This window comes from Penicillium lagena, assembly GCF_028827675.1.
Source record: "Penicillium lagena strain IBT 129212 chromosome Unknown utg000002l_segment0_segment0, whole genome shotgun sequence".
In the NCBI taxonomy this organism is placed as follows: Eukaryota; Fungi; Ascomycota; class Eurotiomycetes; order Eurotiales; family Aspergillaceae; genus Penicillium; species Penicillium lagena.
The window spans coordinates 128559-154975 of record NW_026623223.1 but is presented as its reverse complement, the minus strand read 5'-3'; the positions used below and the strand labels follow the sequence as shown (position 1 = coordinate 154975).

Below are 26417 nucleotides of genomic sequence, written 5' to 3'. Positions count from 1 at the left end.
CGCCGATAAACACGCTAGACACGACACCGCGTGGGTTTGATCTCAGGGACTATGTTGCAAACGCCAATCATGCGCCTCAATTGATCCTGGGGGGCTTGCCCCCGATGCGACGGTGCTAGCTCTACGGCGCAATCCTTCCGGTCCGTGCCAGCCTCCGTGCCCCCAGACTTGTTGTTCCTGGAAAATGTATTTATTGGAGGCACCCCCAATCCCCGTTTCGCCATGCATTCAGCAAATAAGTCCTCATCATGTGGATACGTCAGGCTGCTGTCGCGTTGGCCATTGTGGCCCTCTCCGATGCCTCTCCGGCGTCGATCAAGCATGCCCTACACGAGAAGCGGGACCGGCCCTCCACCGACTGGGTGAAGGGTGCTCGGGTCGAGGCCGATTCGGTGCTGCCAATGCGCATTGGCCTCAGCCAGAGCAATCTGGAAAAGGGATATGACTATCTCATGGAGGTGTAAGCATGGGTGTTTTGTCGCAGAGAGTCCCTTTACTTAAATAGCCCAGGTCACACCCCGATTCGCCCAGTTACGGCCAGTACTGGTCCGCAGACGAGGTGCATGAGGCCTTTTCGCCTTCACAAGACGCTGTTGACTCCGTTCGAGGCTGGCTCGTCGCGGCTGGGATCCATCCCTCGCGTATCGTTCACTCGGACAATAAAGGGTGGCTGGCATTTGACGCGTACGCCCACGAAGCTGAGAAGCTTATGATGACCGAGTTCCATGAGCACACTCATTCGAGTACTGGCGGCATGAGAGTTGGATGTGACGAGTGAGCCTTGTTGCATGTCTGATGTGAGCTGTAAAACTGATAAGACCAGGTATCATGTCCCAGAGTATCTTCAACACCATGTTGATTATATCACACCTGGTATTAAACTCACCCCGGTGGTCAAGAAGAGTAAGAAGGTCAAACGCACTTCTCATTTGGCACATAGCACGCCAGACCGCCACGTTCTTCGCCTTCATGAAGACCAATCTATTCCAGCCAAAGCCAAGTCTCTGCCCGAAGACCTCCGGGGCTGCGGTTTTAATATGACCCCAGTGTGTATCAAGGCGCTGTATAACATTCCGGATGCCACAAAGGCACGCAAGGGCAACTCTCTTGGCCTCTATGAACAGGGTGACTACTTCGCCAAGTCGGACGTTGACTTGTTTTATAAGCACTATGCTCCATGGGTCCCCCAGGGTACCTATCCTACTCCAAACCTCATCGACGGTGCCAATTTCTCGGTGCCTGCGTACAGCTCACTGAATACGGGTGAATCGGACATCGATATTGACATGGTGTATGTGAAAATAATGGCCCCAATCTATTTTGGTCGCTGACGAAAATCCCAAGCTACTCGCTCATTTACCCTCAATCCGTGACTCTGTATCAGGTGGACGACCAGTTGTATGAACCCGTGGAGGTTGCAACTACCAACTTGTTCAATACCTTTCTCGATGCCCTCGATGGTGTACGTATGACTATTTCTCCCGTCGATTCAACATATTAATTCTCCCAGTCATACTGCTCCTATAGTGCTTATGGCGAGACTGGCGATGATCCGGAAATCGACCCCACGTTTCCTGACCCGCGCCCAGGAGGCTACAAAGGTTGGTTTTATGTTTTGTTGAAGTTTTTACAAGTTCTCATTCATTTGCAGGGAAGCTCCAGTGCGGTGTTTACAAGCCCACGAACGTCATCAGCGCCTCGTATGGACAGGCCGAGGCAGACCTTCCCATGGGCTACACAAAGCGTCAATGTAATGAGTTCATGAAACTCGGCCTTCAGGGCCATTCCATTCTCTTTGCCTCGGGCGACTATGGCGTTGCCTCGGCGGCTGGTGATGGTGGGTCCGAGAGCGGATGTTTGGGTCCGGATGGATTGGTCTTCAATCCGCAATACCCATCCAATTGCCCTTACGTTACTTCAGTTGGTGGTACCATGATCTACGGCGATCAGACAGTCGAGGATGCTGAGAGTGTTATGCACGTCAATCTTGGCGGCACTGCCTCTAACTTCAGTACAGCTGGCGGATTCTCAAACTACTTCCCCCAGCCCGAATACCAAAGGAGGGCAGTGGAGAAGTATTTCAAGACAGCTGACTTGACCTACCCCTACTACTCTGAGTTCGGAGTTGATGTCAACACCACCAAGGGACGCTACAATCGTATTGGTCGGGCATACCCTGATGTCTCTGCCAACGGTGCCCAATACCGCGCGTACATGGGTGGCGAGCTCTACCACTTTTACGGGTCGAGTTTGGCCTCGCCTCTGTTTGCATCGGTTCTCAATATGGTAAGCGTGGAATAAATCCGATATAGAGGGTTTCTTATCTAACGGTGTGCGGTTGTGCAGATCAACGAAGAGCGTTTGGAGATGGGCAAAAGGCCAGTGGGCTTTGTGAATCCAGTCCTTTATGAGAACCCGGAAATACTGCATGATATTGTGAACGGCACTAATGCTGGATGTGGTACCTATGGATTCAGTGCTATTCCTGGGTAAGTGTGACATCTCCAAGAATCTCGCGTGAAATTCTTGCTAACACCCTGCAGCTGGGATCCGGCCTCCGGTTTGGGAACGCCAAACTACCCGAAGATGAAGGAGCTGTTCCTGCGCTTACCCTGATGCAGACCTTGCAAAGTAACTCAGTCAATCATGGTATTGCTCGACATGTCCTTGCTATATATCTCGACGTAGACAGAAATGTGCATGCTATCATCTAAACACCGAATTCTCCATCTTCACAGAATATAACGGAAACTGTCAAGCTGACGATCAGTTTTGTTTGAGAGTCCATCTTGCAACTCCTGCCCAACAGTGTTCTCTTCCGAGTGTCCATAGAGCCTATCCCTGCGGCGGTTCTCGCACGTATAGTAAACGTACAAAAGGATTAAGAAGAAAATACTCAAAACCAATCCCGACATGGCTGCTTCAATGCCCATCTAACGAATGTATTAGCGATCAGATACCGTTGGAGCACAATCTATCTAAACTTACTGTATATTCAGGTTCCTGTGATTGAATGAAAAATTGGGGACCAACAATATTACCCATGCAGTATGAAATAAAAACCAACGCGCTGCAAACCGATTTCTTTGAAAAGCCGGCCACGTTGGAAGTAACCACGCTCAGCGAAATGGGCAGATTGATTGCGTAGACGACAGCGAGCGTCAAGCCGACCATGCGTCCGACTTTTTCATTTTCCGGCAACTTCCAAACGAGGGCCAAACCAATAACGGAAACGATTGTATTTAAAATCATAAAAATGATGCGAGAGGATCGAATCAATGTGACAGCCACGGCAGAGATAGTAAGGAAGACAATCTCCGCGGCGCCTTGTGGCATTTGCATTAGCAGCGCCTGCAAATCGCTGAAGCCGAAGCCGGCAGTGATGATAGACGTGAACTATATTAACTGTTAGCTAGCGTGCTAATGCCTATGCAGGCGTTTGCAACCCACAGTTGTAATTCCACCATTGCAGAGGTTCGAGGTGAACGAGTTGAGAACCAGGAGCCAGATCTGGGGGTCAATTGCAGCCTCTTTTGCTTGGCTCCATTTAAAAACTCCATTATCCAAGACCCCAGTCTTGTTCTTCAGCGTTCGCTGCACGGCAATTGCCCGTTCATTCGGCTTCAGAAACTTGGCCTTTGCAACTGAGTCGGGAAGAAAAACGAACAGTACCAAGGAATAAGTTGAAGTGATTGCACCAAGGATCAAGAACAGAAGCTTCCAGTGTGCAATCGTTGATGTGTTGATATGGCCAATGGCATTTGCGATTAGACCCCCGAAGAGCACCGCAATGCAGTTGCCAAAGAACCAAGCAGATTGACTGGGACTGATGAGAAACTGATTTATTGGATAAAGCAAGGAGACTTACCGAACAGGCTGCTCTTCCCGCTTATAGAACATACCAGTAAGGAGGGTAAATCCCGGTGCAATAGCAGCTTCTCCCATGCCCAGGAAGAACCGAGCCACCGCTAGTCCAGCGAAGCTTGTACAGGCGGCATGGCACATCAGGATGCCACCCCAGATAAAACTAGAACCAACCAGATTAGAAAGCGTTGCAGACAAGGTCGGTGTCATACTTACATTGAGATAGCGAGGTATTTTCCGATGGGAAACCGCACAATAATGTATGAACTCGGCCAACTCCAGAGAAAATACCCAAAATAAAATATTGCAGAGCTCCACGAGTATTGCGAGCCATGCATACCCTAATTAGATAATTTATGAGCTCCCCTTAAGGTAGATCGGTGGAAGGGACCATACTAAGTCTTGTCGAAGGTTGAACAACGTTGCCTGACTGAGGGCTAGTTTGTCGAGAAATTGGAGGAAGTAGGCGCATCCCATCAATGGGATTAGACTTCCACGCATCAATCACTGGCCATAAGATAAACTCCCCTCATACTCACATAAAATCGAGCTTCCGGAGTACTCTTTGCTCTTCCTCGGGCGTTGATGTGACAGCAAGAATCTGTCCAAGATCAACCCCAGGAGCCTCGACACTGTTATTCAATCCCTTTTCATCGGGCATGTTGGACTCGTGTTGCTGCTCCATTATGAACACAGTCCTTCAGACCGATTAAATGAGATGCAAAAAAAGATTATGACTTGATCCCCGAAGGAAAGTTGACCTTTTATCTGGGAATACGCGGAATGCAGGGGGATAATGCCGGTCTGACCTCCACCTAATAAAGTTGGCCAGAAAGCATCGTCACTTCAAGACAACGAAGTTCTAACGCCGGTTGCTGGCATTTGACCCTAATTCACATGGTCGGCGTTGTTCCGCAGTGGGCCTCGCTACTTCATGGAGCAAGCTTAGGCGCATCCACCAATGAACGAATATGACTTACTTTTATCCCCTTGTCTGTCCCAGAAGCACAATCACCGTTGTTTCAATTAGTATATTATTCTAACCAATAGTATGCGGTACAAATATTCTATGCGGGTTGAATCATGTGAATGAACGATAGCAGCAGAAGCGGAAGCTTGGGATAGTTCTATGGCACCGATTCTTCGACCGGGGTAACATCCGGGGAGACTCCACTCTGGGGAAGCCAAGTGCCCCTGCTAGGGACGGAAGGCAATTACGGCAGATGAGGAGCGGCTAAGGATCGACTTACTGCATGTGGCTGATCGGCCGGCCCCGATGTGATTTTGTTGCCAATGAAAATAGCTTGTGAGTGCGGCGTAACGCCCAGTCATTCCGCGACATTTCCAGCCAAGGACGAAGCGTTTGGCCAGAAGCTTCCAAATGCTCAACCATATGCGCTGTATTCAGATTCAACGTGGTGCTGTCTAAACAATTGGGTTTCTGCTATCACAGAGCAGTCTCCTTGTCGAAGTCCGACTTTACTGATGCGGCAAATTCGTCATCGATCAACATTTGGCACGCCACGACTCCCATTCCCGCCGCGCTATACAAACTCCGCTTAAATCCTTCTGGAGAGCCTGCTCCGGAGGTAAATTCAGGTGTGTGGTTGACTCCTTCGGCTTGGATATAGAATCCGCCGTGGAAGCCAGGGACGACATACGATACATTTCCTGAGATAAAAGTATTAGACTGTCGCTCTATCCCAGATAGTGGAATTTCTTACCCATATCAGTAGAGCCACCACTTAGTCCGCCTTCTTGTCCTGCGGCATCAAAAATGCTCTTGTAGCCCATAGCATTCATAGCGGAAGTATAGTTCTTGCAGATGGGCTTGTTGTCCTTCATGTCTTTATATGCCGGCTCCCTGTAGCATCTGTTAACAGTTGAGTGTGCCAGCTTGTCAGAACTACTGCTTACCACTCATACTTCACGGTGCACCCGGTAGCTGTAGCAGCGGCTTCAAAACATTTCAGCACCTTTTTGGTCAATGGCTTGAGAGTCTTCACAGTATCCGAACGAATATAATATTCGACAGTGGTGGACGCAGGGATCACATTAGGGCGATCTCCGCCCTTGAGAACAACGCCATGGATCTTCTGCGTGGGCAGGATTTGTTGGCGGAGCATCGATATGTTGACGTATGCGGATACAACGGCATCTAAGGCATTGACGCCCTCCCACGGGGCGGCCGATGCATGTGCAGGCTTACCAGTAAAGGTAACCTCAACCTTGTCATTGGCCAGATACTGTCCCGTGCAGCAGCTAGAACTTAGAAGGTCTGGATTTCCAGAAAGTACTGGGAATGGATGGACCATGAAACAGGCATCCACATCTTTGTATGCGCCAGCATTGATGAGCAGCAGCTTACCACCACCGCCCTCTTCAGCCGGAGTCCCGAGCAGGCGCACAGTATACCCTCCATCGCCCGGGTTCAGCGATTTCATCGTTTCGCAAGTTGCAATGAATGCCGCAATCGAGCTCGTCGCAATGAGATTGTGCCCACAGGCGTGCCCAATCCCTGGGAGGGCATCGTATTCGGCGTTAAAAGCCACCACACGACCTCCATTACCGTGCTTGTACTCGACCTCCAAGGCAGTATCTATGCCATAGGCATGCTTTTGAACATGATATCCCCCGAGAGACTCGAAGAATACACAAATGTTGTCGTGCGCACTATGCTCTTTAAATGCCAGCTCGGGCTTTGACCAAATCTTATAAAGGACAAGGTTGTTAGTAGTGACGTATTACTCCTTTAATCGATATCACTCACCTTGTGGTTGATATCGGCCAGTTTGGCTTCATGCTTGTCGAGGGCCTCACGGATCTTTTGGATGATTTCTGTCTGTCCTTGCAAGAGCTGCATTTTTGCTGACGAATAACCCACTCACAGGGAAGAAGACGGTGCTTAAGAATGGTTGATGGAGAATCGGTCTCTGGCCGCAGTTGGCCCCGATAGTCATCCTATTCCGCATTATTTGATAACACCTATCTCGATTAGTGCAAGCTCCATATCGCGATCCAGGATATTGACGGCATCTCTTCCGCGGTGGGGATGGATCTCTTCCAACTACTCAAAAAGCGTCCGCACGGACCGTTACAAAAGCGACGATCTGTGAAAAAGCCCACTCTACTCTGTACCACTCTGTATCAATAAAGGGGCTGGCAGTGCCGTAGTCCGTAACCGTTTTACGCAGTTGCCGGTATGTGGGCCGACTTCGGACGTGTTCAATGAAATCTATCCACCGATTCCAGCAGTTCAGACCGCCAATGATAATGTCCAGTCCACTAACTGGGTGATCGTAAACTTGCTCAGGGGCTCCGCAAATTCCCCGCGAATGAATGTTCACTACACCCAATAAACTCTATATACGGCAATCGCAAGCCATAAATGGGGAGGCTGGCTTATGTGACGCCTACCGAAAAGCAAGTCATTCAAGTTAGCCCATTCTCGGTTCTGCGATGATATTGGCAGTGCCAGGTCCTCTGATAAGCCGCTAGATGTCTGAGGCAACAAGAGCTGGATTCGGTGCCCGGCACTGATCAAAGAAGATGGGAATGGAAAGAGCCCATAGACATCTGACAGATTTCCCCTTGCCCCGAGTGTCGAACAGCTAGTTTTAGTATTCCCCCGCAGTGTGACAGACGAGGAGCTCGAGCCATGCGTGAGTGGCTTAGATGATGGTCATCCAAATACTTGTAGAATATTATTCTACTATGGTACCATTCTATAGTGCAAGTGGGAAGCGCCCAATAATAAATATCTACAAGTACGTCCGCAAGTACTCTCCCAGTGCCATTATAGCCATCGCCTGCCCGTACGGCATCGCCGTCAACGGGATCTGCTTGTAGAACTCGAGCGAGTCGCCCATCCCAGTTCCGAAGCTAGTATTGCGCAGTTCGCCTTTCTCATCCACATCCTTTAGCACGGACGCGATAGCCTTCTCGGCAACAGGCCGATAATGAGCGCCGATATACCTTTTGCGCACCGCCTTGAGGATACCATATGCAAATCCAGCCGTAGCAGATGCCTCCAAGTAGGAATCGGGGTGATCGAGAAGAGTGTGCCAAGCGCCCGATTCTGCCTGAAGACGCTTGAGCGCCTGACACTGTGCCTCCAGTGTGTCAATGAGGTGCAGCCGGATCGGGTCGTTCGGCTTCAGATCTAGCAGATCGATGAACTCAGGGATCACGATAGTGACCCAGCTGTTGCCGCGAGCCCAACGAGCGTTCGCAAAGTTATGCCCGCCGTCTTCGAAGGTCCAACCATGAAAGAAGAGACCTGTGCGGGTATCGAACAGGTACTTGATGTGTGTTAGGAATTGCTTTTTGGCCTCATCAATATATTCCGGGCGGTTGAGAAGCTTTCCAATCTTGGCCAGCGGCATCACGGTCATCATCAAAGTATCGTCCCATAGCTGCTGGTAGTTTTCGGTGAGATAGGTCATGTGTTGCATGCCGTCATACCGAGTGCGAGGCAGCTCATACATCGCCCATTCAGCCCAGGCGTCCAACCATGGCAAGTAGGTGATGTTTCCAGTTTTCTCGTACAAATATGCCAACGTCAGGAAGACGGCCATGGTGTTGATGTTCTTCGTGGTGCCGCCCTCGGCGAACCGGGCAGCAAACCAATCCTCCATTATGCGCAACAGCTTCGGATCGCCGGTCATCTCGTAGTATTGCCATACACCATACAGGCCAATGCCGTGGGTCCACTCCCAGCCATTCCAGGATTTGGTGTCGATGATGCGACCGTCGGGTAGGTGCAGGAGGAACTTGCCGGTCTCGTCTTTAATGTTCACCAGGTTATCAATCAACAAGTTGACGGCTTTGTGGACCTCGGGAGCAGGGAGTCGACTCTCCATGGTGGGATCTGTCGTTGCACGCATCGTTCTGGCAGCTCAGGGCTGGCTAATAAAGAAGAACACCCCCCACGTCGGCTCGGGTTGAATCAGCCCGACAGGCGGGCCCAGACGCTAGTTTAGTGACGGCGATCACATCCACTAGACCCGTGTCGGGAGGTTGCTGGCCCGGGCTATGTACATTGCAACTCTTGTGGGGGAGAGACGAGGGCGTGGGGGACGACAGCTATGTCGTGGTTGGCTCATGAGTGTATGCCCCAGACGGATTCAGATTATAAGACCGAGCAGCTCGCCCAAGAGGACAGTGCATTCGTTATCCACAACTTTCGGGATTCTATTCGTCATGGTCCAGGACGAGTCGCAGCCGAATCATGGCGTTGAGATAGAGCCTGTGCACAGTCATCCACCTGAAATAGATGATTCTCAGGCAAAACAGGACATCTCACACGTCGAGAGAGTCTTGTCACCATCGGAAACCCTAGAGAAGGATGACATGGATTTAATGCGAGTGGACAAGGAAATCCAGCAGTATGCCGGTCGTGGGATGATCGAGGTCGACGAGGCAACAAACAAGCGACTGCGACGCATGATTGACAAACGCGTCTTGGTGGTGATGATAATCACCTACTTCCTGCAAGCCCTGGATAAAGGCACACTGTCATTCTCGTCTATCATGGGAATTGAACAAGATGCGAACCTGCAAGGCCAAGAGGTGCGCAGTGCCATCTACACTTGGGTATTGGCGCGCTGCCGCTGCTGACATGCTGGATCACTCTAGTACTCCTGGCTGACCACGTGTATCTATCTTGCGGTGCTGGTGGTCGAGTACCCGACCAATTGGATCATCCAGCGTGTGCCTGTCGCCAAGTACCTGGGTGTCAATATTTGTATCTGGGGAGCAATTCTGGCCCTGCACGCTGCTTGCCACAACTTTGCTGGACTGGTGACGGTGCGGACTTTGCTGGGGGTCTTTGAGGCTTGCTGCCAGCCTATATTTGTGCTGTTGTCGTCCATATGGTATAAGCGAGAGGAGCAGGCGGCGACCGTTACCTATTGGTGATTGATCTTGATCCCGGGCTCAAAGTGACTCCCTAACTCTGTCTAGGTATATGATGAACGGCGGACAGCAGATTGTGGGTGGGCTGTTAGCTTACTGCTTCACGTTAATCGGGCACGACCGTGTTCTGTATTCCTGGCAGGCGCTGTTCCTCGCCTACGGCTGTTTTTCCGTGCTCTGGGGCCTGTTCGTGATGTGGTGGATGCCCGACTCTCCCATGCGTGCTAAATGCTTCCGCGAAGAAGACAAGCATCTAATGGTTGAGCGCCTGCGCTCCAACCAGACTGGTCTCCAGAACAAGGAATTCCGCTCATACCAGATGTGGGAGGCGTTCCGAGACCCCCAGACCTGGTGCTATTGTGCGATTCAAGTGTTCACCACTCTCCCGACGAGTGGTCTAGGGTCATTCGCTGGTATTATCATGACGGGCTTGAAGTTCACCACACTTCAAAGCCAGCTTCTGGCTATGGTCCTGGGGGCCTACATTATTGTCATTTTACTCTCGTCGGCCTGGCTGGTGAATAAGTTTCATCAGAACCTTCTAGTCATGCTTGGGTTTCTCATTCCGTACGTTGCGTCTGTCTGCAAGTACAACCCCCTAGGCTGACTTTGGCTTAGATCCTTCATCGGAACTATTGTTCTGATGACTGTGAACAACACAAATTTGGCTACGAAAGTCGGTCTCTTGATCGGTTATTATATCACACTCTCTTTCTGGTCGGCGCAGACACTTTGCCTTTCAATGGTGTCTCGAAATGTCGCTGGTCAGACTAAGAAGGCTACGGTGGTGGCATCCACATTTGTCTCATGGGCTGTTGGAAATGCGATTGGTGAGATACTTGCTGTAAGGCAGTTTTAAACCGAACTGACATGGGTTCCAGGTCCTCAGGTATTCCTCAACAAGGAAAAGCCGCACTACTATACTGCGTTTAGTGTGCACCTGGCCTGCTACTCCTGCATGGCTGGCGCAATCGTTTTCCTGCGTTTCTACCTTATCCGGGAGAACAGAAAGAAAGATGAGATCGTGAACGCGGCCGGCCTAAATGCTGCCGACCCAAACCTTGTTCACGCATTTGACGACAAGACCGACAATGAGAACATGGGTTTTCGGTACATCTACTAGACTGTGATATCTGTTTAAGTTTATAGACGCAAGGGTATGTTCCATACGGCATAGTAAGAATCCTATAGAGTTAGTATTTCCCAGAGATACACCAAAGTATCCTGTGCATATTGTCGAATGAGATGTCTGATTGTGGATGAGGAGGCGGAACCGCTCTTTGCTTTTTGCCTCCTTCGCTCGCTGTATGGATGGCCACTGTGGGGACTCTGGACACGCCGGGAGAATTCTTCTTTCGTGCGAGAAATCTTTCACCTCCCTTGTCTCCCCTGAGACTGCAGGCGATTCACTCACCAGGGATCGATCTCTATTCAAATTTCGTGTTGGGCTTTTCTTTCCCGTTCGTCCTGCATCGCCGGTCTCGGCGACGCTGGTGAATGTTACATCCGGGATCGCCGACCGCCAAGGAAAAAAGACCTCGGATTCCATCGAGCTTTCGACGACGACAATAGTTGCAGTTTTCTCTGCTCAGTCAAATGATCGACACACACAGATGCCCGACCGACTCTAGTTCAGCTATCATGGCTCGAGGATCATCACCCTGGGAGAATGCACGATCGGGATTTTGCCCCCGCAGACTATCTACGCGACGACACCCTTGACACCGAGGACATAATTCCACGATCTCACAACTGCATCTGCAATCTCGATAGCTCAGGCCTGTGGCCGAGCGCGCTACCGCTCCAATGCCCAACGATTTGTCACAAGTGCCAGACGGCATCCATGGCGGCTACCACGGCCCTTTGACCATTCGGATCTTGATGATTGTCTTCACGTCGATTGCCCTGTACAATTGCATCGAATTGTTCATATTAATCTTTTTGACTTTCACTCACTACCAGGGGCTGTACTTCTGGACCCTGCTCATCTCCGTCGTTCTTGGGGTCATCCCCCACGCCATCGCCTTTCTGCTAGAATTCTTCGCTCTGGCCCCCCTATGGCTGACTCTGGTCATGTCGACCATCGGTTTCTATGTCATGGTTCCCGGTCAGTCTATGGTGCTGTATTCCCGCCTGCATCTCGTCGTCCAGAGTCAGAAAGTCCTTCGCTTCGTTCTCGGCCTCATCATCGTCGACGCAATCATCCTTCTGATACCCACCACAGTCCTTACGTTCGCTACGGCATATGTTGGAACTCCGTCCATAATACGAGGATATAATGTAATGGAGCGCCTGCAGCTGGCTTGGTTTTGTGCGCAAGAGTTCGTCATATCAGGAATCTACATTTTCGAGACGGTCAAGCTGCTCAGGCTGATGCCCGAGAAGGGCCGACGGCGAACTAAGATCATGTATGAGCTGCTTGCCATCAATTTTGTGATCATTATACTGGATATCGCATTGCTGGTGGTGGAGTACCTCGGGTTCTACACCCTGCAAACCACCCTGAAGCCAATGGTCTATAGCATCAAACTCAAGCTAGAATTTGGTGTGCTTGGAAAGTTGGTTGCACTGGTGCAAACACATCGTTCACAGCCCACGTCGGCAGAGCCGGATCAGTATCCAGTTTTCGTTGATCCGACCCAGTTCACTTCCGACGTTACCCATGCCGCTCCGCAGGAACTGCAATCGCCGCGAGACATGTCCACCTGGAATTCCATGTCAGTGGAAAGCTTACCCATCCCCGAGCGAAGGATACAGATATCCACTCAGTCTGTGGATACCATGCAGCCGCCATGACCTTGCCGTTGACGTCTAATTATCAAGGTCAACAGTGTGTCACTTACCTAACACGACATACCGCCACCAATCTCTCAGTGCACCGAAGATGTGCCGTGTATTTTGACGAACAAAATGTACATTCTCGCAAGCATGTACTGGCCTACAGCAGTCGATACTACCATGTATAGTCGCCAAAAATAGAATATAATTTTATGTTGTCCATGATGTAACACTTATCGCAGGACAACGTCGACATGACCTACCCAATGTGCTTTACATATCAGAGGATCCGTCTCCATCGTAATGACTCCTACTAGTTCATCCCTCAAAGCGAATCACCCGGTCTAGAATTCCTCACTCGCTTCCTTGCAGCACTAGATACCCTTGATGGCCCGGAACACCAATCTCTCCATTCTTACTCCTAACGCCCAGATCCATGTTGGCAGCAACCCATCTAGTTCAGCCCGCCAATCAGTTTCCTGGCTCGAAGTGTGCAGTCATAAGCTCTCACATTTCCATCATCATGTCTACATGGCCTGGGATGTTTATTTGAATTCTAACGAGGGTCCGGATTGCGTCTCGATTTCCGGCTGCTGCCACGGATGGCGAGGGCTCTGTGGATGCCGCGCAGGGAGACATCTACGCGCCGTCATTTGAGACACCATGAAACGGACTGTCACATTTCGAGCGACCACAAAAACATTCTTTAAGTATGATCCGGATCAGTTCGCCGTGCAAGTTCGCGAGTTTAATGTTGTGGACCTCGAACGCCGTGAAGAATCGGACACGCAGGTGGTGGACATGCGTGTCTTTCTAGATTATAGACCTGTTCAGGCAAGAGCATCATCTTTGCAAATAGAGGTTGCTTTTGACGAGTCTCAGAGGAAAGCTCAGTAGATATGGCCGAGAACATCAATCTGGGGTTGTTTGATCTCACCCGTTAGAGTGGCTGATCGCGTTCACCATTCCTTGACGTCACCGTATGTCATATTCAGGCAAGGTCATTTGCCAAAAATAATCTCGATTTGCCGGTAACGACATATAGAGAATGACATGGTGGGGAGGCTAGCAGAATGTAGACAAGACTACGTGCGGCTCCAATAATGATGTCACAGCTTGCACCGCCACACACATCAGGCCAAAACAGAAGGCCAGTGGTAAGTCTGCTATTGATCTACGAAGAGGAACAAGGAACGAAGATTATTCTTTATCCGGTCAATCGACAGCCCGTCACGTACATCTGACTTGGGGATTTCCTGTTTTTCACTAAGATCGCCGACGATCTTTCGTCGGATGACGTGCCGGGCTGGTTCTTGTCCACTCAACAGCGTGCAGGCGCCTTCGAGAATGTGGTATGGCCTCCTCGGCATACGTTGATTCGCCTCCCATTAGATTAATTCAAGGGTAGGTCATTCTTCAGAAGTGCTTTCAGATTGTATAAATAAGCCAGGATAATGAGTCTTTAGGAGTCCTAATGTTTAGAGTGTCCTGAATCCAAATTGAAGGCCCATCAAAGAATCTCGAAAAATATCACACACAATGTTTCACCGTCATCGTCCGACCACCACTACGACGCGCACTACGAAGCCAACCTTCATGACACGCCTTAAGGGTCGCAACGCTCGAACTCAAACAGTGAAGACTAAGACTACTACAACACGCCATGAGGCCCCACTATCCAAGGGTCGGAAATGGGACAGACCTCGGACACAGCAACGTCGCCGCAAGGTGACCTTCGGCGATAAAGTATCAGGGGCCATGCTCAAGTTGAAGGGCAGCTTGACTCATCGTCCTGCAGTCAAGGTAAATATCTCCTTTGGTGAGACTCAATCTGGCAACTTCCACTGACCGAGTACTTATCCAGGCTGCTGGGACCCGTCGCATGCATGGCACCGATGGCCTCAGGGGGCACCGTCATCGTGCATACTAATTCATTTCCACGTTGTTTGTTGTTTTTATTTCGACAATGCCTGGGCAGTGTTGCCCTGGTGCTATTTGAGAGAAGCGTTCAGTTGGAATTTCGCTGGCTATTGTATTACATATTACATCCTATAAATGACTTCTTATGTATGTATGTATGAATAATGAAAGGTATTGTGACTGGTGCGTCTTGTTCGGTCGGAAAGTGAAATAGCGGTCTAAGATTAAATCGCTTCAAGCAAAGACATCCGCTGTTTCAGATCCATAATTGTAATAATGATCTGCTAGTAGTTGCTTGTTATGCAGCTAGTTCCTGCTCCCTAAGTAATCAGAAGAGAAAATCAAGCGTTAAAGCGGGCCAAATGGTTGGTGATCACCCCACGTTTGGCGCCGCGGCTATTAATAAAGAGAATGACAGACACCTCCTGGTTCGCATCTCCGCCAAGACAAACCCTCGCCGGACAGCCCTGCACTGCTGCTGCTGCTGCTATGAGGCTCTCTTTCATACCTGTACCAAATAATGTGATGGGTGGGTGCCTGAGGTGTCAGCGCCCACCGCCGTAGATAGATAGGATTTCCCTTCTGGGAGATCATGATCAATACAACTTCACTACCCGCTCGTTTCCTTTCCCATGATCTCTCTCCAGGTCTCTGCTGTGACGTCCGACGACCCACCCTGAGTCGACCGGCCATCATAATGGCATCTCTTGTCAGGAACTTTACCAACTTGATTACGGCGCCTTCGGCTTTGCCGGATGCGCCGGTCATTGACTTGGGTTATTCGCGGTACAAAGGCGTGTCGCTCCCGAATGGCGTCGATCAGTATCTGGGAATGCGGTATGCAGAGCCGCCGATCAAGGACTTGCGATTTCGTGGGCCGCAAGACCCTCTAATAGCCGATTCTGTTCAGCATGCGTCTAACGTAGGACTTGGAGCACCTTAACTACGTCCTGCATCGCTGACGGGAACAGTTTGGTCCTCAATGCGTCGGTGTTGGACAAGAAGTGAACACCGATTTTGCGGAAGATTGCCTATTTATTAATGTCTGGAGACCTTCAGGGGCCAATTCGAGTTCTTTGCTGCCAACTTGGCTATTTATCCAAGGCGGGGGTTACGCCAATAATGCTAACGGTAACTATAATGGCAGTGAGGTGGTCGAGCGCTCGGGGCTTGATATGAGTAAGTTGCGATCCTTCGATTCGCATCTTGTCCTAGTGAGAACTGCAAACTAATCTCGATGCCCCTAGTATTCGTGAATTTTAACTATCGTGTTGGTGCCTTGGGGTTTTTGGCCAGTGAGAACGTTCGAAAGGACGGCGATCTCAACGCCGGACTTCTTGATCAGAGAAAGGTTTTGGAATGGGTACAGGAGAACATCCGGGAATTCGGTGGAAGTAAAACGTAACAATGCCTCTCGTATACCCCAACCCACTCGTGACTTTATCTGACCTGTTTCCAGGCAAGTCGTCATCCACGGTGATTCGGCAGGTGCTGGATCAGTTGCGCACCATCTCGCGGCCTACCGCGGGACATCTAGCAAAATGTTCTCTGGGGCTATTGCAGAGTCTTCCTTCTGGCCCACGCAACGGACTATTGCCGATATGGAATTTCAATACGAAAGATTCGTGGAAGATGTCAACTGTCACGAAGCAGACGATCCACTTGCCTGTCTTCGCGCTGCCGACATCCAAACCATTCAAGCGGCAAACGTCGATAAGCCATTTCCAGGCGGGAACACCAACCCGGCACCACTGTGGTACTTTCTCCCTGTCGTTGACGGATGCCTGATTACTAGTAGCTTGTATGATTCCTTTTCGAGTGGCCAATTTGTTCGGGTTCCACTCATGGTCAGCGATGACACGAATGAAGGCACCGATTTCGCATACAATGCTACAGACCAAGCTGAGATGGCCCAGTTCATGAAAAACAACTATCCCAAGCTCACAGAGAACCAATTGGACCAAGTCAACAAAGCGTATCCCCTTGTGGACCTTCTCCCTAAGCATGCAGCATATTTCCCATCGGCAAGTGCCGCCTACGGGGAGTCGACGTATGAGATCATTCATTCGCTCTTTACGCTGATGAGAAGCTAACGATGAGACATTTTAGATTTACCTGCCCCGGAAACCTGATGGCGGCAGCCATGGCACGAACCTTCGGCCCCGACAAGGTCTGGAACTACCGATACAACGTCCGGGATCCCATCGAGATTGCGAACGGTATGGGTACACCCCACGTCTTTGATTTGCCTGCGATTTTTGGAATTGGGGAAACGAACGAACCGACCTTATCGTACCCCAGCATTAATAAGGACATTATAAACACCGGCATGGACTACTACATTAGCTTCGTCAAAGTGCAGAACCCTAATTACTTCAAAAACGCGAAAGCTCCGGAGTGGAAGCCTTGGGGTTCAGGATCCGGACAGCGCATGAAGCTTCAGACGAATTCGACGCAGATGGAGGCAGTTCCTCGGTCACAGCTGGATCGTTGTAAGCTCTGGCTGAACCTGGCGGCCAGCATGGAACACTGATTAATGTCTGTGTCATTCCTTGTATATAGAATTGATTTTCAGTCTAGTAGGTACTTCCAACAGTGGACACTCCCAAGACTTAGTCAGTCATCCGAGGTGAAAAAATGAGGGGTCGCATGATTAATCGTCTGTCCAAATCCGGGGAACCCCACTTGCGTCATCTCTCCACAGAGCAATAGCAATAATGAAGCCGACCAGCCCTCCTAACCTGTCTGAGTTGGTGGTCGAGCTCATCGAGTTGATCGCAGAGTAAGCTGCTCTCGTTGAGGTACACCATTTGCACACTCACATTTTATTGCAGCTCCTGCGACGGGGACAGTATCTTGCAGCTGCGTTTGGTGTGCCGAGAGCTGCAGACAAAAACTATTCACTACTACGCGCGCCGCTTCTTCTCGTCCGTCAAGACTGATCTCTCCAGCGACAGTCTCCATCGCATAAATGCCGTCTCGCAACATCAGCTTATACGACCCTATGTGCAAGGCTTAGCTTTCATGCTCCAGAAAGGCGTAGGCCATGGCATAGAATGGGAGCGCTATCAATGGGGACCCTTGTCTGAGCCACTGCAAATCGAGGCCATTCGAACTTTACAAAATAACCTCCTTCATTGTCTGACTAACTGTCGCTCATTTTTCATTTTTTGTCGATATCCTGAAGGCCAGCCGGATCTGGGTCGGGTTACCATCACAGACGCCGTGCGGGTATTTTTTGCACTCTTGGACGGTATACATGTCCATTCTTTCCATTTAATATATGCCAATAAGTACTCGCGCACCCTGATAATGGATATGCGCCGTCTACCTAAGCTGCTATACCGCCAACCACAGTTTCGGAGTGCGTGGTCGAATCTCAAGAAACTGTCTCTGGAGCAGTATCTTACTCTAGAAAACTTTGGTTTTTTGCTGGAACTGGTTCTCAGTGCCCCGAATCTTGAGACTCTTTTACTTAATCTAGGATCTCACGATCTGTCTTGTGAGTTTATCCACGAATTAGCCGAAACGGGCGCACTGTCTCAATTACATGAGTTGGCTTTATTTCGGACTTCAATGCACGGGCCAGACGTCACGAAACTTCTTCGCAATATCCAAGGGAGTCTCTGTGCCCTCACTTTGTATCATGTCTCTCTATCGCCAGATGACAGCTGGGTCTCTATCATTCAAGCTCTTGGTGAGGACTTTCTACGCTTGCAGAGCATCTCTCTTTACTACCTCTGGTGTAGTACACCGTCCAAGGAGCTATTGGCATTTCCAGACCTTGGGAAGGTCCCTGCTTTGCATAACTTGCCAGAACAACATCTCCATATGTTCTACTCGGAAACTTCCAAGAGCCCAACTGTGCTGGGATTGGAGTATTCAGGGCCCAAGATGTCGCAGGTATTGAGACTGCTGCAAACAACGAGCAAGTGCACTGGATGATCATTTGCAGATTAAACAGCAGTGGCTTGGCTAGCTCATTTTCTATGAAGGCATATTACACAAGCCTATCTTTACTTTCATGTATCAACTTGTCACATTGATTTCAGCACAGTTTGTATTTGAATGGGGAGAGCTTGCACTACAAACCCGCTCATTAACTGTTAAACTAATCCTAATCTCGCAACAACAATGGGAGCCACGCGATACACAGGCATAGAGTAACCCAAAATCAGTCGCATTCCAGTACTCACTTTGAGCCAGTGTTTTTCACAGCCACTTTCTTCACATTCTTGCCCGTAATCTCAAACATGGTGGTCTTCAAGTCGCCCTCAAAGGCAACCGTTAGATGTAACTTCTCTTTTGGCCAAAGTGTCACGTAGTTGTCCGACCAGTACACCGGTGCAATCTCAGCTCCAGTTGACGAATCCATAGCATTGGCCCTAACAAAAACAGCCGGAACATTGGCCTTGTTTTCCAACTGAATCTCGGCCTGCGTCATCCCATTTTTTGTTTTTGACTTGACAGCAACCAGAGAAGCTTTCACAGTGACAGGTGTCAAGGTATTCAGTGTAGTGTAGTCCGCATAGTCCGTGACTGGGGTATAGTACCAGTTCGATTTAGACCAAGCAAGCACGTCTGTTGAAGGAGATAGCCAGTAGACATTACGACTCAAATCGTGCCTTATTTTCGGGTCACGAAGGATTAGACGCAAGAATGCAACACCTTTAATCTTGTCGATACCAGTCACAGTTCCAATCGACTTCGATGAGGTCGGAGAGGTATTCGCTGTCATCCTCGTTCCGGTAATTTTCTTCCCATTGATATCGATCAGCTCGACCACGATGACTCGCTTGCCTTTCTGTTTCAAGGAGTGGTTGATCAGGGAAACTGTATGGTCCTGATAATTGTAAGCAACGTGCTCCATGCGGGCCCCAACTTTTGTCCCAAAATACGCGCCCATCGGGCTGAGATAGTAGTCAAACAGCTGCCAGTGTAGATTTGGCCATGCTCCATTAAGCATCCAGTAGATTAGCCCCGTCGCTGGGCGCGTTGCGTTTTGGTTTGCCGAGTACGCCTCATATTCGGCTCTGGTGGCTTCGTAGTCCGCCATTTGAGATTTCATTAAGTAGTCCTCCAAACTGGACGGTTTGCCATAGCGAGAGTAGAGTGCCTTGTTGTAGATAGTTCGATGGTAAAATTGCGAGACATTGCTGGACATATGATACAAGCCTGCATCTGGCTCAGTCCAAAGCATTTGCAAGTCTTCTTCAGACAAGAATCTCTTGAGGCTTTGAAGCTCTGGTGTACCGACTCCAGCACCAAGCTCAGTTCCGAACCCAAATGCAGCTCCTTCCTTGGTCCCATACCAGTAATTGGGAGGCACCCAATCATATGGCCCATTCATTTTCATGCCGGACGGTCCCAGAGCTTCCGGGTATCCGCGCTTGGCAGCTGATGCAATGATGGGGTTGGGCCAGTCCATATGGTCGAGCGCTTCCAGGTATACCTTGGTGGCGCGTTCATCTGGCCAGTAATCGGATCCTACCAGGAATCCCAGCATGCTCGGATGCGCTTGCATCATCTCCGCCTCATGGAGCATTTGTGATTTCGCAATCACATAGTCTCTATCGTCCCATTTCACACCGTCGGCCTCGTCGTTGTACTAAGGAAGATGGTTAGTGACTGCTTTAAAGGAGTAGATCACGATTTCGGTACCTTCCACCCCTCCCACTTGTCACAGCATTCCCACCCAGCCAGAATCATCATACCCATGCGATCAGCAAGGTTATACATCTCTGGCTGTTCTTGCTTGCCCTCAAGACGTACAGTATTAAGGCCCATGTCTAACATATACTGAAAGATACGCCGGATGCGCTGCTCGTCGAATCGCATAAACATATCCGTTCCAAGGCCAGCTCCCCTGACTTGAAAAGGTGCTCCATTAACACGGAATGCCGTGTCATTGAACTTATTAAGATCGGAAGTCACGCGGCGAATACCAAATTCCTGGGGACCAGAGCGATCGGACACTGCTAGGCCATCATTCTGCACATAAGTCGTCGCATTGACTGTATATAAGGGCTGACTGCCCCATTCAGCGGGCCACCAAATCTTTGGTTTCTTGATTGGGACTGCGAGAGAAAAGGTGCGATCTGAATAAGGTTGCAGAACAAGCGAACCCGAAAAGGGGATTGAAGAGCCACCATCTTCGGTAATAGTGCCGTTCACCACAACATGGACCTCTTTGGCCGACCAGTTGTTTAAGTCTGTGCGGACGGTTGCTATAACTTGCTCACGAGGCTCCCCGGGTTTGATAAAATTGGTTAGCACCCGCATCGGCGACATGGAGACCGGGCCGGTCTGCGATAACTCCACATGACGCCAAATGCCGGTGCCATTGTCATACGGATAAGGATTCCAATCCACAAACCCTATAGCAAAGTCGCGCAGATAGTTCGTAGGATAAGCACGGATCAATAGGCAATTTCTACCTTTCCGAATGTACTCGGTCACGTTGTATTGATGACCTCCGTAGGAGCCTTGCTGTTGATCACTAGAAACGACCTTCCGTCCATTCATGTAGATGTCTGCCTTGGACGTGATTCCGTTAGTTTTCAACAGAAAGAAGTTCCGAGCAGAGGGGCTTGCTGAAAATTCTTCCCGATAAAACCAAGGGGTCTCAAAAAGGGAGCGGTCAGTTTCGGACTCCATGTTATTTGAGAACCACAGCTCGGTCTCATTATACACGCCGTTCTCAATGAGGCCGGCCATGATCGTGCCGCGGGCACTGACGCGGTACCACGACGACACATCCACGCCGGGTTGCGAAAGAGCGGGCATATCGTCCGAGACTTTGGTGATTGATTGGAGATTCCATCCTGGAATAATCGCTTTGTCACCAGAGGCGGAAACAAGAAGAGATGAATCGGCTCGCTCTGTGTCAACACTGAGTACTGGGCTAGCACCGAGTAGTGTAGCAAGCAGGGCTCCCAGCCCAGGTAAGAAGCGCATCGAGTTGTTTAGAATCCGTTGTGTCGAAATGAGTATATTGTTGTTGTCGGTTTCGAAGGGTGTGAGCGAGTGGCTGAATTATATCCCACCATACAGTTGCATTGCGTGAAACTGATCGACGACAGTTTGACGACAGTGGCATACTATTCTCCTGCATCGCTCAGGGACCTGCGTGGCTTGGATTAGCGGAGTCGGGGATCTGGTCGGCAAACCTGTGACTTTCCCCGGTTGAGCGAGAGATGAACCAGAGCACATTCCCAACCGGGTTAAGGCCGGTAGAGCTGTCGGGGCCCAATAGGGGTCCGGCCGAAGGTGAATGGGGATTAGTCGCAGATCGTGCATTGCCGATACGAAATACCGCACAAGGGGGAAATTCGCTTCAGCGAGCAAACATTGGACCGTCCCAAGTCACTACATAAAATGCTTATTACCCAGCTATTGTAGAGGATTCGCTCGTAAAGCCAAGATTTGAACTGTCAGGACCCATCCAATACTAAGTATTATGTACCTACTCTACCCTTACCCGCCCCCAAGCCGGACCCGCAACCACTCCGTTAGCCGGCGTCGGAAATAACATGCCTGCACAATATCAATGATATCGTGCACCGTTTGAGAGCAAATTGAGATGGTTTGATATTAAAAAAAACTCGTGAGATAATTTCTAGGAAAAAGGTTCGGGTATCCCTGGTTCCCGAGACCGAGCCACGTTATCGCCTTCGTACCTGGTACCCTTTCAGCCCCGCCATTCTCACTCCTCGCGAGCTTGGCTACAATCGAGAACAACCGTATTGTTCCTGCCCTTTGCACTTCCGTTAACCAGTAAGAGGACTAGCCCTGATTGGATATGTCACCCAGGGTCTTGGGCATGGTCCGCTTTCCGCAAGGGGCGCGATCTTACGACATCGGAATGCGGCTGCTGGCTGTCGTTTGCGGCCACGAACCACTGTTTTCTGATCTCACCCTGACCTCTAAATCTCCAATCCAAGTCATCATTTGTCCAATCCGTCCATGTCTCCTCGATGACAGGTCCCCGCTTGGAATTCCGCGCCGATTCCTTATGGCGCTCCGACCCAGGAACCGAGGAAGGCTAAGTACAATGACAGCTTAGATTGCAACCTCATCTAGAGTTAAGCTAATTCCGGCTGCGAGGTACTGCAAACTTGATAGCAATGTAGCTTCTCTGCGACCAGTGGCTCTTCCAATTCGTTGCGTACTGTGGTTGTTCGAAACGGACTGGTGCCTTGTTACCATGCCAGTGCGCCCTGGGTGGTGTTGGAATGTAGTCGTCTGATCCACAGTCCAAGTCTCTCCTGTGCTTTTGAGCTCTGACGTTGCCTTGACTGTCTTTTTCTCTTTCTCTTCCTCTCCATAATCTCTGGGGTAGGTTGATCAAGGACGACAGGCCGAAAAACTTTCAACGTACTCTGAAAACCTATTGATGATCATTACTGCTACGGCGACCTTCTAAGAGCCAGCTATGCGTGTGGATCATCCTTCATCGCGGCTGTCATGGACCGGCATATTCATAACAGCATTACTGGGTGCATGGAAAGCACAGGCGGTAGAACTCGACATTGATGATGATGGTGAGAAGAACAAAATGAAGTCCGATAGTTCCTATTACTAACTACTGATTTTAGATTCCATCAAGAGTGCCGCCAAACAAATCGCGACCAACATGATGACCTATTACACCGGCATGAATCCGGGCGATAATCCCGGTAACCTGCCTACTCCTTACTACTGGTGGGAAGCCGGAGCAATGTTCAACGCCTTGATTGACTATTGGTTCTACACACGCGACGAAACCTGGAACAACATCACTATGCAGGGTATGATGTGGCAGGCTGGCAATACCGGTACCTTCATGCCGCCAAACCAAACCTTGACTGAAGGCAACGATGATCAAGCATTTTGGGCATTTGCTGCCATGTCTGCCGCAGAACGAAACTTTCCCAATCCTCCGAGTGGCCAGCCTCAGTGGCTCGAAATGGCACAGGCTGTTTTCAATACACAGGCTGCGCGATGGGACATGTCCACCTGTGGTGGTGGTCTACGCTGGCAAATCTTCGACTGGAACCGCGGTTATGACTACAAAAACACAATTTCCACAGGTGGATTCTTTAACCTGGCTGCTCGCCTAGCCCGATATACGAAGAACGAAACCTATTCGAACTGGGCGGAGAAGGCTTGGGACTGGACCTCAGCTGTGGGATTTAGGACCCCCGATTATCACTTTTGGGATGGCGCCAGCGATACCAACAATTGCACCCAGATGAACCAGATTGAATGGACCTACAACTCCGGGACGTTCTTGCTCGGGGCAGCCAACATGTATAATATTGTATGTTGCATTTCCTACATATGCCGGGATGGCAAGCTGACAGATTTCGAAACAGACTGAGGATCCGAAGTGGAAGGATCGTATCGAGAAGATCATCGAGGCCTCCGAAGTATTCTTCACGCAAACTCCGCCAAACGTCATGTACGAGCGAGCCTGTGAGACGGTCAACACCTGTATGGTCGACCAGCGATCATTCAAGGGCTATTTCGCGAGGTGGATGGCTGCAACCACCCAGGCCGCCCCATTCACCTATGATCTAGTGATGCCAAAACTGAGGGCCTCGGCTTCAGCCGCAGCCAAAACTTGTACTGGTGGCGACCAGCACACGACCTGCGGTCTGAAATGGACAGAGGAGAAATGGGACAACAGCAGGGACTTTGGTCAGCAAATGGCTGCCTTGGAAGTCATCCAGGCCAACCTGATCACTAAAGTGGCAGCACCAGTTACCGATGACAATGGTGGCACAAGTAAAGGAAACCCGAACGCAGGCGCCACGCCTGAAGACCCTCGGCCCCACGTCCTCACAATGCCTATTACCACGGCTGATAAGGCTGGCGCGGGTATTCTCACGGCTCTGATGATGGTTGGTATTGCCAGTTCCACTGGGTTCCTCATCTGGGATACGTAAGCTGTTGCTTCTTGATGTTTTGATTTGCCGAGGCGTTGGTTGTACGACCTTGTGTTTACGGGCGGCGTCTAGATTTTTTTGTGAATAATAGATAGGTATAATATACACTCGAAATGGCAATGCATGCGTTCGCGTTGAAGCTTCTTGTGTCGATTTGGTTAGCACTGTCGAGTATCCTTGGAGCATCCTTGGGCTTATTTCGCCAGCATCTTTTCCAGGATAAGGTTCGTGAATATTATACGCGTCTGCTGTCTGAAAAGCACCAATCGGCCTAGTCTCCGTGTGATATGAGACGGAGGTCCGGCTATTGTTAACGTTTCCCCACATTTCCCACAACTTAAGGAGGGGGCACTCGAGGAAAGAACCCACGGCAGGCTTGCTGCCAGGATGTCTTGAAGAGGGGGGGGGCAAACAACCGCGGTTGAATTCCGTCCTGTGCCTCGGAGGACGCTATTCAGCTGGCAATGCTCGAAGGTTCTTAGACTCGTCCATCGCACGCGAAGCGTAGTATTATATTCCTGCCTATCTTTTACCAACTCCATTCAGAATGGGATCCGTCGCAGAGAACTCTCAGTTCGATATTCCTACCCACTGCAAAGCAGGCGTGGTTGTCAACGAAGGGCCGGACTTTCATGTCGAGGTGCAAATGGTTCCTGTTCCCGAGCCAGGTATACCCTATTTCTATTTTCATGTAAATCCTTTGGGGCTAAAAACTGACTCAACTAAGGCCCCGATGATGTTTTGATCCGCCTCAACTTCACTGGGCTTTGTGCCTCCGACATCCATCTCATGCAGGGGGATCTGGGAACTCCCCCGATGTCAAACTGGGGTGTACGGTCCCCCGGCCATGAAGGTGCTGGAGTGGTGGTGAAGGTCGGTTCCAATGTTAAGAACTTTAAACTCGGTGACAGGGCCGGGATCAAGCCGATTCTCGATACGTGTGGCTCCTGTGCACTATGCTGGCATGACAAAGAGACATACTGCAAAGAGGCAGTTCACACCGGTCTAATGGCCACTGGTCAGTCTAAAATTCAAGCACGCAAGTCTCTATGTACGGGTCGTGCTGACTACACCAGGGACGTATCAACAGTACATTGTGTCGCCGGCGCGATACGCGTCGCCTATCCCCGACGGCATCCCTGACGAGATCGCCGCTCCAATCATGTGCAGCGCGAGCACAATTTACCGTTCTCTCACAGAGTCCAACCTGCAAGCCGGAGAGTGGGTTGTTTTTCCAGGAGGCGCCGGTGGGGTAGGTATTCAAGGAGTTCAGTTAGCTCGAGCGATGGGGATGCGGCCTATTGTGGTGGACAACGGCGAGTCGAAACGAGCCTTGGCAATGGAGATGGGTGCAGAAGCATTCGTAGACTTTCAGGAAGCAGAGCCTGCCGAGGCCGTGGTTCAGATTGCGGATGGCATCGGAGCACACGGAGTGGTCGTGACAGCTCCGGCTGCGTACAAATCGGCCGTGTCTTATATCGGCAACCGCATAGGTGCCATCATAATGTGTATTGGCCTGCCACCGGCCAAATCGATGGTGCTTGGCACTGATCCGTGTGAGTTCATCTTCAAGAACTTGACTATCAAAGGGACTCTTGTGGGCAGTCGAAGGGACACGGCGGGGGCGTTGGATTTTGCTCGGCGAGGAATGCTCAAGCAGATTAGCGTCGTCTATCCAATTAACCGGCTGCCAGAGGCTGTTGAGAAGCTGCGCCGGAGCCAGGTGGCAGGTCGGATTGTGGTTAATTTCGACTGGGAGGAGTAGTTAGGGAGGGTAGTTGTTGCCAATGATATATATTTTTGATCTGCAGGAGTCGGACACGACCCGTCTATACATCACAGTACATACCGCCATATTTATCGCAGATATCAAGGCCAATGGATATATTGGGGCGAAACCGACTTTGTCACACAGATATAGCTCTTCGAAGCCTAGCGGCAAAGAGAACAAAGACAAAAACCAACAAAGGGGTAAGCACAGACTAACCTGGTCCCACCATTTGTTATTAC

The 26417-nt window shown here is 50.2% G+C and overlaps 13 protein-coding genes across 13 annotated transcripts; 9 read left to right on the top strand and 4 right to left on the bottom strand.

Annotated features, from left to right (window-relative positions):
- Positions 1-248: 248 nt before the first annotated feature.
- N7510_002785 (S53 family peptidase) lies at positions 249-2616 on the top strand (the record flags this gene model as incomplete). The annotated part of the gene is made up of 8 exons (XM_056974712.1): positions 249-460; positions 511-774; positions 824-1291; positions 1345-1462; positions 1511-1601; positions 1652-2286; positions 2347-2489; positions 2544-2616. The coding sequence occupies 8 exons, from the start codon at positions 249-251 to the stop codon at positions 2614-2616; spliced, it is 2004 nt and encodes a 667-aa protein (XP_056834668.1).
- A 116-nt stretch (positions 2617-2732) lies between these two features.
- N7510_002784 (uncharacterized protein) lies at positions 2733-4549 on the bottom strand (the record flags this gene model as incomplete). Its single annotated transcript, XM_056974711.1, has 7 exons — positions 2733-2933; positions 2989-3396; positions 3451-3820; positions 3869-4027; positions 4081-4205; positions 4261-4354; positions 4404-4549. The coding sequence occupies 7 exons, from the start codon at positions 4547-4549 to the stop codon at positions 2733-2735; spliced, it is 1503 nt and encodes a 500-aa protein (XP_056834667.1).
- Positions 4550-5311: 762 nt separating this feature from the next.
- N7510_002783 (M20 family metallopeptidase) lies at positions 5312-6727 on the bottom strand (the record flags this gene model as incomplete). The annotated part of the gene is made up of 4 exons (XM_056974710.1): positions 5312-5535; positions 5589-5728; positions 5782-6575; positions 6635-6727. 4 exons carry the CDS (start codon positions 6725-6727, stop codon positions 5312-5314), a joined length of 1251 nt encoding a protein of 416 aa, XP_056834666.1.
- Positions 6728-7625: 898 nt separating this feature from the next.
- On the bottom strand, positions 7626-8726 carry N7510_002782 (glycoside hydrolase family 88/105 protein; the record flags this gene model as incomplete). Its single annotated transcript, XM_056974709.1, has 1 exon — positions 7626-8726. The coding sequence occupies one exon, from the start codon at positions 8724-8726 to the stop codon at positions 7626-7628; it is 1101 nt and encodes a 366-aa protein (XP_056834665.1).
- Positions 8727-9066: 340 nt separating this feature from the next.
- N7510_002781 (uncharacterized protein) lies at positions 9067-10903 on the top strand (the record flags this gene model as incomplete). The annotated part of the gene is made up of 5 exons (XM_056974708.1): positions 9067-9435; positions 9502-9779; positions 9829-10347; positions 10399-10610; positions 10662-10903. 5 exons carry the CDS (start codon positions 9067-9069, stop codon positions 10901-10903), a joined length of 1620 nt encoding a protein of 539 aa, XP_056834664.1.
- Positions 10904-11586: 683 nt separating this feature from the next.
- On the top strand, positions 11587-12576 carry N7510_002780 (uncharacterized protein; the record flags this gene model as incomplete). Its single annotated transcript, XM_056974707.1, has 1 exon — positions 11587-12576. The coding sequence occupies one exon, from the start codon at positions 11587-11589 to the stop codon at positions 12574-12576; it is 990 nt and encodes a 329-aa protein (XP_056834663.1).
- A 645-nt stretch (positions 12577-13221) lies between these two features.
- On the top strand, positions 13222-13455 carry N7510_002779 (uncharacterized protein; the record flags this gene model as incomplete). The annotated part of the gene is made up of 1 exon (XM_056974706.1): positions 13222-13455. One exon carries the CDS (start codon positions 13222-13224, stop codon positions 13453-13455), a length of 234 nt encoding a protein of 77 aa, XP_056834662.1.
- A 642-nt stretch (positions 13456-14097) lies between these two features.
- Positions 14098-14488, top strand: N7510_002778 (uncharacterized protein; the record flags this gene model as incomplete). Its single annotated transcript, XM_056974705.1, has 2 exons — positions 14098-14361; positions 14423-14488. The coding sequence occupies 2 exons, from the start codon at positions 14098-14100 to the stop codon at positions 14486-14488; spliced, it is 330 nt and encodes a 109-aa protein (XP_056834661.1).
- Positions 14489-15287: 799 nt separating this feature from the next.
- N7510_002777 (Carboxylesterase type B) lies at positions 15288-17011 on the top strand (the record flags this gene model as incomplete). The annotated part of the gene is made up of 5 exons (XM_056974704.1): positions 15288-15315; positions 15583-15657; positions 15726-15879; positions 15938-16528; positions 16588-17011. 5 exons carry the CDS (start codon positions 15288-15290, stop codon positions 17009-17011), a joined length of 1272 nt encoding a protein of 423 aa, XP_056834660.1.
- A 184-nt stretch (positions 17012-17195) lies between these two features.
- Positions 17196-18423, top strand: N7510_002776 (uncharacterized protein; the record flags this gene model as incomplete). Its single annotated transcript, XM_056974703.1, has 3 exons — positions 17196-17260; positions 17313-17709; positions 17836-18423. The coding sequence occupies 3 exons, from the start codon at positions 17196-17198 to the stop codon at positions 18421-18423; spliced, it is 1050 nt and encodes a 349-aa protein (XP_056834659.1).
- A 247-nt stretch (positions 18424-18670) lies between these two features.
- Positions 18671-21435, bottom strand: N7510_002775 (putative glycosyl hydrolase; the record flags this gene model as incomplete). The annotated part of the gene is made up of 2 exons (XM_056974702.1): positions 18671-20086; positions 20140-21435. 2 exons carry the CDS (start codon positions 21433-21435, stop codon positions 18671-18673), a joined length of 2712 nt encoding a protein of 903 aa, XP_056834658.1.
- A 1477-nt stretch (positions 21436-22912) lies between these two features.
- On the top strand, positions 22913-24407 carry N7510_002774 (glycoside hydrolase family 76 protein; the record flags this gene model as incomplete). The annotated part of the gene is made up of 3 exons (XM_056974701.1): positions 22913-23021; positions 23076-23779; positions 23835-24407. 3 exons carry the CDS (start codon positions 22913-22915, stop codon positions 24405-24407), a joined length of 1386 nt encoding a protein of 461 aa, XP_056834657.1.
- A 547-nt stretch (positions 24408-24954) lies between these two features.
- On the top strand, positions 24955-26172 carry N7510_002773 (zinc-dependent alcohol dehydrogenase; the record flags this gene model as incomplete). Its single annotated transcript, XM_056974700.1, has 3 exons — positions 24955-25075; positions 25135-25425; positions 25484-26172. The coding sequence occupies 3 exons, from the start codon at positions 24955-24957 to the stop codon at positions 26170-26172; spliced, it is 1101 nt and encodes a 366-aa protein (XP_056834656.1).
- Between the last annotated feature and the right edge of the window lie 245 nt (positions 26173-26417).